Here is an 8,827-nt window from a genome sequence, read left to right on the forward strand (position 1 = left end):
CCGCCCCCTCCGCCGGCGCGCGCCCCAGGCGGCTCACGGGGTGCGGGCGGCGGGGCCTCACCTTCGCGGCCGCCCTGGAACTTCACCCGAATCGTCTTGTCGATGTACTTAGACAAGTCCAAGATGCTCTCTTTCTTCTTCTTCTCTTTGTCCTGCGGGGAAAGCAGAGCGCGTGAGGCGGGGAGCGCGGCCGGGTCCCGTCCCGCCCCGCCGGCCCCGCCGCGCGCTCACCGCCATCTTGCCGCACGGCGCCCCTCTGCGCAGGCGCCGCCGCGCGCCCTTTGACCCTGCCCCCGCGCGCAGGCGCGGAGCACAGACGGCGCAAGCGCGCCGGGCGCGCCGGGGCGTTGCTGGGAAACATCTGGCGACGCCCGCGGCTGGAACCGGCCGACATGGCGGCGGCGGCGGCGCTGGCGCGGCTCGCGGTGGCCTTCCTCCTCCTCCTCGTGGCCCAGGTGAGACTGCGCCGGCCCCGCCGGCCCCGCCGGCTGTGACGCCCGGGCCCCGGGCCCCGGACCGCGCGCGGGCCCCGCCCGACCCGGCCTGGGGGTCGGCCTCGCGTTCGCGCGCCCCCCTCGCGAGCGGCCCGGGAGCCGGGAGCCGGGCCGTGACCTTGCGGGCCTGTCCCCGGCCCTGTCTCCGCCTCGGAGCCCTCCCCCGCTGTAGCGTCGCTCAGCGCGTCTGGGTCTGGAGTTGGGGAGTCCCCTACCTCGCCGGGCCCCGCTCCGGTTCGAGGTGTCCAGCCGCCGCCGGGGACGCCCCTGCCTGGCTGCGTGGCCTTGGCCGGGCGGCTGCCGGTCTCCGAGCCTCAGTTTCCCCTGTCGCGCGGCGTGTTGCGGTAAGCACGGGGCGCGGTGCCTGGCCGTGTCGCGGAGCGGCCGGGAGACCCTCCCTGGAAGTGGGGTCGTGTCGCCGCCCCGGACTCTGTCCGCTGACCTTGGGCAAGGGAGGAACCCGCTTTGGGCGTCAGCGGCTCACCTGCGGCCGGAGGAGGAGTGCAGTGAGGACGCGCCCGGTGGTGCCCGCGGGGTGCTGTATGTGCTCCTTCCCCGGCTCGTTAAGGGTCTCGGGCTGGCGGGGTCTTGCCGCCCGCGGGCTGATGGACTTCATCGGGAGCCCACGTCCTCACCCGCTCTCCCCTGGGTCATGCAGCTCAGGGCGCGGTGTCCCTAACTGCCCTGGGAACGCAGCCATTCCCCTTGACCGGTGCACCCCAGCCCACTGCCCGTCCACGGCGGCCTCAGGTGGCCGGTGCGCTCCGCATCCCCAGTCCCCTCCCAGACTAGACCCAGCAGGAGCGGTCTTTGAAAGTGTGTCAGGTCCTGCATCCCAAAGAGCGCCTTCCGAGGCGGCCAGCGTGTGTGCCTTGGCTGCCTGGGCCACTTCCCGTCCTTTCCTAGTTCGCGGAGGGCACTCTGCTCTCTGGTCTTCCCCGTGTCCCTGGAATGGCCCTGGTCGTGCTTCTGGTCTCAGCTGAGTTGTTCTTCCCTCTCCCCACCCCCGAGGAGCTTTCTGGGCTGCCCCCTCCCCAGCTCTGGGCTGAGCACCCCCGGCCCTGCCCCAACGCCCTCACGTCCCTCAGCAGTCTAAGTCCGTCGGGGGCAGGGACATTTTGAATGGGAGCCGGAGGAGAAGTGGACACAGGGCCATGGGGGCCCCATGGAGGGAGTGACCCGGTTTGCTTGGGGAGGCTTTGTGGAAGCGGGGACCCCGGGGGGGTGTTCTGAAGGATGAACAGGAGTTTGCCAGGTCTCGAAGGCAGAGGGAGGGGCCGCGGGGCTGAGCGGCTGGAACAGGGGTGAAGGTGTGAGAGCTGACGACTCATTTCGAGCAGGTGAGGAGTCCACCCTGGTTGGTAACGTGCTCACACCCCAAGAAAGGTGACACCCCAGAGGAGGCCCTCGGGTGCCCTTGAGGGGAGCTGGAGTTGCCCCGGCAGCTGAAGGGCGTGGGGGAGGGGCAGCAGGAGTGGCTCCCAGGCCGAAGGTAAAGGGCAGGCGCCCGGCAGGTGGCGAAGGCTCCTGGCGCTCCTGGGCAGGCTGAGGGTTTTGGACTTTGTCCTGTGTGCGAGCAGAGGCCGGTGTCGCCGCGTGTGATGAGCACTTGTGCTGGTTGTTCCGGGCAGAGCCCGGGTCTGTCCGTCTGTCTGCCCCGGGACAGGACCGATGGCACTGTGGTGGGTGGGTGTGGTTCTTTGTGCAAGTTTGGGTCCCGGCGCCTGAGGATGAGGCCAGCTTTCCACCGGCTGGCACGCTGCTTGGGGCAGCCCCGAATTCATCTGCCACCACTGTGTGTCCCTGGGCGAGGGAGTCCCTAAATAGACGTGTGTCCCCCAGTGGCGACGAGCTGCGCACATAAGGATGGTGGTGGGGTCTGGTACCTGGCAGATCTGAAGTCAGGTCGGGCTCTCCCCGCACCTTCCCTCCCTTCTCCGTCCTGTCCCCTCGGCCCTCCTCAGCCTGTCCCCTCTACCACCCGCCCCCCCCCCCCCCGCACCTGTCCCCGCTCCTCCTCTGCCTCAGCGTCTCTTCCCACGCTTCCTGGGCTCTTACGCCCCCACCCTGTCCTGGAACTGACCGAGTCTTAGAAGCACGACTGCTTCCGGCCTGCACTCGAGCTTTTCTCAGACGCCTGCGGGTGCCTTCGTGGTCTCCCGGAGCGTGGTTTCCCTAGAGGCTCCCGAGCCCGCTTAGAGACTGTGATGTCAGAAGGTGGTCTGTCTGGTGGTCCCAGCGGTCTCCGGCTCTCCGGATTGGGGTGGTCCTTCTGGAGAACGTCTGGGTCCGCTCACTCCGCACGCTGGCATCTGACGTGCACGCGGCGTCACTTCCTAACGGGCAGCCAGCCGTGCGGGCTGTGGGGGGCGAGGTCCGTAAGGTGCGCCTCTGTGCGCGCAGGTGACCTTTGTAAAGAGAAGCAGCTTCTGCGCGTCCCCGTTTTACACAAACAACACTTTTCCCCACAGTCTGGATCCCACAGAACGGGGGTCAACAGACGTGTCCTGAAAAGGGCCAGACAGCGACTGTTTCTGGCTTCGTGAGCCACGTGGTCTCGGGCGCAACCTCGCAGCTCTGCGGGGGTCACAGAGAGCAGCCAGAGGCCTTGCGTGCGGGAATGGGGCAGGTGTGCTCCAATACGACCCCACTTAGAGTGCAGAAGGAGGGGCGCCGGGGTCCTCTGTTCTGAGCCTGCAGTTCTGAGCCTGGGGTGACCCTCTGGAAGCCGAGTACGGACAGGTAGAGCACTTACGGCTGGGCGGACAGGTGCCCTTGGCAGGTGTGGTCTGGTGGGCAGAGTGGAGGGGAGGCTTCTGGCTCTGCGTCCAGTGGAGGGAATGAGGGGCCACGAGAGGTGTGCGGAGGTTGCTAGGGCAGAGGAGGGAAGGGTGCGGCCTGCAGGTGCTCTGAGACCCCTGATTGGCCTCAGGCAGCCCCCAGCTCCGCCCCTCACGAGCCTGGGTTCGGGGAGCTCAGCGTCCCGCCAGCACGGCCTCTCTGCACACCCCCGGCAGTGCACGAGGCAGCAGGCAGCGGGGTCAGGTCAGAGGTGCCGGCTGGAAGAGCCGGTAGTCGGGGTCCCTGGAGCGGACCCTGCCAGCTGCGGGGTCTCCACGCTGCCATCAGCTCAGCGTAACCAGGGCCAGGGTGAGAAGCCCCTGGAGTGGCCAGGGTGAGAAGCCCCTGGAGTGGCCGGGGCCTTTCTGGGCTTCCACCATGGGTCTGGCTGCACGGAATCCCGTCAGTGGCCCAGGCTTGGTGTCGGGAGCTGTGATCCCGTGGGACTGCGGCCCAGTCCACTGCGCGCTCTGCCCCGACGGTGGGGCGTGTGGCTGGCGGTGTCGGCCAGACCCTATCAAGTGTCCGCGTCCAGACGAGCGGCTCTAGGTGTTTGGCTCCTTGGCACATTCTTGGGGGTCCAAGGAGGGAGTTTTCCATCTCAGTCTTGGGTGATCGCAGCCTACAGGGAGCACAAGCTCCAGAAGTGTGGGCCCTGCGAGCCCAAGGTGCCCAGAGCAGGCTTCTGGGCCAGGCGGGCGGGGCCCCCCGAGGTGCAGTGGCCGGACTGACCCCCTTGGCTTCTAGCACCGGCTTCTCTCCTAAGACCCCTCCTCCCTCAGCACGCCCCTGGGACCTGCTCGCACTCGGGGTGAGCCTGCCTGGGGCAGAGCCGCCGAGACCTGGGCCCCGGGTGCTGTGGGAGTCTCTGCTGACGAAGTGCTCCCAAGAGATGGAGCCTGTGCTTGCGGGGGGCTCTGTGTCCCGGCCAGAGCCCAGGGAGGAGGTGGGAAAGGCCTGCCAGCCAGCCGGCCGCAGTCCGGGGAGGGCTGCGGTGTCCAGGCAGGAGATGTGGGTGGGCGGCACGTGGGGACCCCTTTGTATGAAATGGCAGGTTTTCCTGGAGAGTAAGCCGGTGTTCGACCGAAAAAAAGAGAGTCAGCCCCTCTGGCCCAGGCCCCCCGCCTCGCCGCTGTCCTTGAGGGGCGTCCGGTGTCCGAGGACTCCGGGTGTGCCCCACGCCTCGCTTGTTGGGTCGTCAGGACCCTCTGGCGCGGCCCTCCCCGAGCAGCCAGCTGTCCCGTAGGCTTGGAAGGAGGACCGTGGCGCTGGCAGCCCCTCCCCCTCCTCCTGGGGAGCTGCGGCAGGGTGGGGAGACCCGCTCTGCTGGCTCCGGGCCTGCGCGGAGAGCCGGCCGTGCCCCGTGGCGTCCGCATGACTCCTGGGCCGCAGAGTCCCCCGGCTCCCAGCCCCAGGGCGGCCGGCCTGCAGACCGCCTGCTTCCTGCCGTGCCTCTGAGCGGGGCGGCCAGGCCCGACCGGGCTTCCGCTGGCCTGTTCCTGGCAGGGGCCAGTCATGTGACCGAGGCTGCGAGGTCCCCCCGGAAAGTAAGGTGTGGGACGAGGGTCCGGAGCCGGCTGGCCTTCCCAGTCTGTGGCCAGCAGGTAGTTCTTCCAGGAGCCTGCGGGTGAGGGGTGCCCCGCCGGGTGTGCTGGAAGCTCCTCCCGGCCTTGCCCTGTCTTCCAGCCTCGAGCCGCCACCCAGGGCCTGGGGATGGGTCTGTGTCCCCCCGCTGTGTCCCTCTCGTGACAGAGGCACGGGTTTGTCTTCTTCCTGTCCCACGGATCCTGCGCGAGACCCGGTGGGGTGGTGCTGTGCCTTCCGCAGGAGCCACAGGGAGAGGACCTGACAGGGCCACAGTCAGCACCCGCGTCTCCCTGGGGACACCCGTCCCCACCCTTGCTGCCCTGCCTGGTTTTCTCCAGCATCAGACGCCCGGCGGTGTCCCGTCTGTCCTGTAGGAGGAGGAAACCAGCCCGAGCCCTGGGCGCGGGGCTTTCCTTGTTTGGCTCAGACCCTGCCGCGTCTGCCAAGCGCTCTGACCCCTGCCTTGTTGCTCCAGGTGGCCTGTGAGTACGGCATGGTGCACGTGGTCTCCGAGACAGGGGGTCCCAAAGGCAAAGACTACTGCATACTCTACAACCCACAGTGGGCCCACCTGCCACATGACCTTGGCAAAGCGGTGAGTGCCCACTGAGGCCCTTCCTCAGGACGGTCTTCCCACTGGGGTCTTTCCTGGTGGGCCTGGCAGGCCCGGAGGTGCTGTGGGACGCCCCCTCCAGACTTGGGGTCGGGTCTGTCCTGTAGGAGGACAGAGGAAGGGCCTCAGCTGTGAAACCCCTGCGGGGGGTCTGGGCACACTCCCGGGGCTGCTGGGATCTCAGGTGGCCCCAGAGCAGCCCCATAACCTTTCTGGGCCTCAGTGCCCTTGGTCAGAAACAAAAGATGTCCAGGTGCTCCCACTAGGGGCACTGGCCACGTCCCCACACGCTGGCGGGGGGCCGGCTGGCAGAGGGGTCCCTAGAGCAGTGAGGGCGGGACCGGCAGCCCTGCTGTGGGTGCATGATTCTCAGCCCGAGGCCGCTGCTCCCGCCTGCCGGGCAGGCACGGAGGGTTTGCCGCAGTGTCCTCTGAGCACTCACCTGTTCCTCCGTGTGCCTCGCGCTTGGGTGTGTGTGCGTGTGCGCTTGTGCGTGTGGGTGCATGTGGGCGTGTGTGTGTGTGTGAACACACAGGTCCGTGTGAACGTGTGTGTGTCTGCCCCCCCCCCCCCATTCCTGGGGCGGCCGGTGTAAACGCGCCCCGCTCCCTAGTCTCTCCTGCAGCTGCGGGACTGGACGGCCTCCGTGCTCTGCTCCCCGCCCGACGTCCCCGCCAGGGGCTTCAGCAATCAGATCCCGCTGGTGGCGCGCGGCAACTGCACCTTCTACGAGAAAGTGCGGCTGGCGCAGGGCGGCGGGGCGCGCGGGCTGCTCATCGTCAGCAAGGAGGCGCTGGTAGGGCCCCGGGCCGTGCCGGATGGGACGTCTCGGAGGGGCGCGGCCCAGAGCGGCCCTGGGGTCCTGTAGGGCTGTCCTACAAGGCCTCAGGGCAGAGCGTGGGGGCGCCCTCTGAGGGCGGGTGGCATCCCAGGGCAGGGCGGCCCCTAAGCGACTTGACCTTGAGGCCCGGAAAGTGAAGCCCGAGCTTCTTCTCCCCCTGCAGGGAGGGACAGTCACACACACAGTCCGCCCCTGCACCCTCCAAGAGGGCGGGCTCGGCGCACCCCACGGTTGGGGGCAGCGCCTCGTCCCGGGTGGGCCTTGGTAAGTTGGCCTGTCCCTGCCGCATTCCCCGCCTTGGCCCCCAGGTCCCCCCAGGAGGCAACAAGACGCAGTATGACGAGATCGGCATTCCCGTGGCCCTGCTCAGCCACAAAGACATGCTGGACATCTTCAAGGTGGGGCCTCCTGTCTCCTTCCGTCCGCGCTGGCCGGGCGCGTGCGTGCCTGCTGGGTGGGTGGTTCGCGCCGCACACATCACCAGCTCCCCCGGAGAGGGCAGGAGTGGAGAACCGCCCCGAGGTCAGAGTGCCCGGGTCCCCAGGCCGCCCTGCCCCCGCCCGGCCCCGTCTGACCAGGGGCCCGTGTTCTCCCGCAGTTTGCGGGGTGCCTTCAAGAACCGGCGAGCTTCCAGGCACAAGAACGGAACATTCTGTCTTTGCGGAAGCATCTGCACGTCCCCCCCAAGCCTGCTAGACGCTCCCCATGCAACGTGCCCCTCCTGTGCACATGCGCGTCCCCGTTCAGGGCTCGTGTCCCCACACGCACACGGGTCCCTTCCCCTGACCTTGTGGGAAGCTGATTTTCTTGGGGTGGGAGTGGCGGGTGAAGGCATGGGGCTCGGGGCCCTCCGGGACAGGCCCCCTGGGGTGGGTGAGGGACAGGGACAGCGGCTGCAGCCTTGAGCTGGTGCGTTCTCCGAGGCAGAGCTTCGGCCGAGCGGTGAGGGCAGCGCTGTACGCCCCCAATGAGCCCATGCTGGACTACAACATGGTCATCATCTTCGTCATGGCTGTGGGCACTGTGGCCCTCGGGGGCTACTGGGCTGGGAGCCGGGACGTGAAGAAGTGAGTGCCCGGGGAGGCCAGTGATGGGGTGCGCTGGGCGGGTCTGTGGGTGGTCCCAGCGCCGTAGGAGGGGATCCTGTCACTCGCCATCAAAGTGGCTGTCACAGCATGGCTCCCGAGGTCCCTGGCGCCGGTGTGGCGCCCCCCATGGAGGGCACGGCAGGGACACACAGTGGGTGTGGAGAGGGAGCCCCTCGGCATCTGGGTGCTGTGCCAGCCGGGGGGCGTCCCCTGGACGCGTCTGTGCCTCCCCCAGAAGGTACATGAAACACAAGCGGGACGACGGGCCTGAGAAGCAGGAGGACGAGGCCGTGGACGTGACCCCTGTGATGATCTGTGTCTTCGTGGTCATGTGCTGCTCCATGCTGGTGCTGCTGTATCACTTCTACGACCAGCTCGGTGCGCCCCCGCCCCTGCTGCCCGAGACCGAGGCCCAGGCCCCCAGCCCACCGGGAGGAGCCCCGCTGCTTGGTTGTGGGGTGGATGGAGCCCGGAGGAGGGGGCCTTGGGGCAGGAGCTGTGCCTCCCATTCACCCTGTGAATTCAGGACCCCGCCGGGCCCTTCCAGCGGTGGGTGTGCCCGGCCCCCCCCCACACCCACCCCACCCCACCCCGTCCCTCACTGGCGGCCCCGCCCACAGTCTATGTGATCATCGGCATCTTCTGCCTGTCCTCGTCCACCGGTCTCTACAGCTGTCTGTCACCGCTCGTCCAGAGGCTGCCCTTCGGCAGGTGCAGGTAAGCCCGGGGGGCACCCCCCGCAGGGCCCTGCGCCCCCGCCCCGGTGCCTGGGCCTAGCCCCGTTGGCCCGCCTCCTGGCCCCTGAAGCTCCAAGCCCTACTTGGACCATGCGGAGGACCCCCTCCCTCCCCCGCGGCCGTGGGCAGGCCTCCCGCGCCCACCCCGTGCCGGCTGGGGCTCCTGGCCTCAGAGCAGGGCAGAGTGGAAGGGGGGGGTTCTCCGGCCTGCCCCCTCCCTGCCACCCCGTTGCAGCTCAGACCCCGTGGGGACAGCGTGGATGCATGTTGGACTGTAGGGGCACAAGCGCTGCTGTTCCAGACCTGGAAGGGGGTCCGGTCTGGTTCTGATGGGCCCGGCGGCCATTGCCAAAAGGTGCTCAGAAAGCTCAGCTTGTGGGGTGAGGCCTTTCCGGGCTGCTGTCCCAAGGTCAGAGGCCAGGGGCCTGCAGCGGTGGGGCCGTGGGCTCCTGGGTGGCAGGGCGCGGGCCGAGGTCTGTCCCCTACCCTGCTGCGTCCTGCTCTACCCTTGGGGACCTCCCTCCTGGAGCTGCCACAAGGCGTGAAGAGGGATGTTCGTAGGGAACATGCAGTGGCCGGGGGGTGCGGCGGGGTGCGCGGAGCCCCCGGGCGCCGGGCGAGGGGTG

The 8,827-nt window shown here is 68.7% G+C and overlaps 1 protein-coding gene across 2 annotated transcripts; it reads left to right on the forward strand.

The window, feature by feature from the left end:
* Positions 1–332: 332 nt before the first annotated feature.
* Positions 333–8,602, forward strand: LOC132008781 (signal peptide peptidase-like 2B). 2 transcript variants are annotated; one of them, XM_059387333.1, is made up of 8 exons: positions 333–455; positions 5,398–5,517; positions 6,149–6,331; positions 6,685–6,774; positions 7,304–7,443; positions 7,700–7,842; positions 8,085–8,181; positions 8,480–8,602. In XM_059387333.1, the coding sequence occupies exons 1-8, from the start codon at positions 393–395 to the stop codon at positions 8,529–8,531; spliced, it is 888 nt and encodes a 295-aa protein (XP_059243316.1). In that variant the 5' UTR covers positions 333–392; the 3' UTR covers positions 8,532–8,602. The 2 variants fall into 2 exon arrangements, with proteins under 2 accessions (XP_059243316.1, XP_059243317.1); XM_059387334.1 differs by having other exon boundaries at positions 334–455; positions 8,437–8,515.
* Positions 8,603–8,827: the final 225 nt, after the last annotated feature.

Source organism: Mustela nigripes, unplaced genomic scaffold, assembly GCF_022355385.1.
Source record: "Mustela nigripes isolate SB6536 unplaced genomic scaffold, MUSNIG.SB6536 HiC_scaffold_1022, whole genome shotgun sequence".
Lineage (NCBI taxonomy): Eukaryota > Metazoa > Chordata > Mammalia > Carnivora > Mustelidae > Mustela > Mustela nigripes.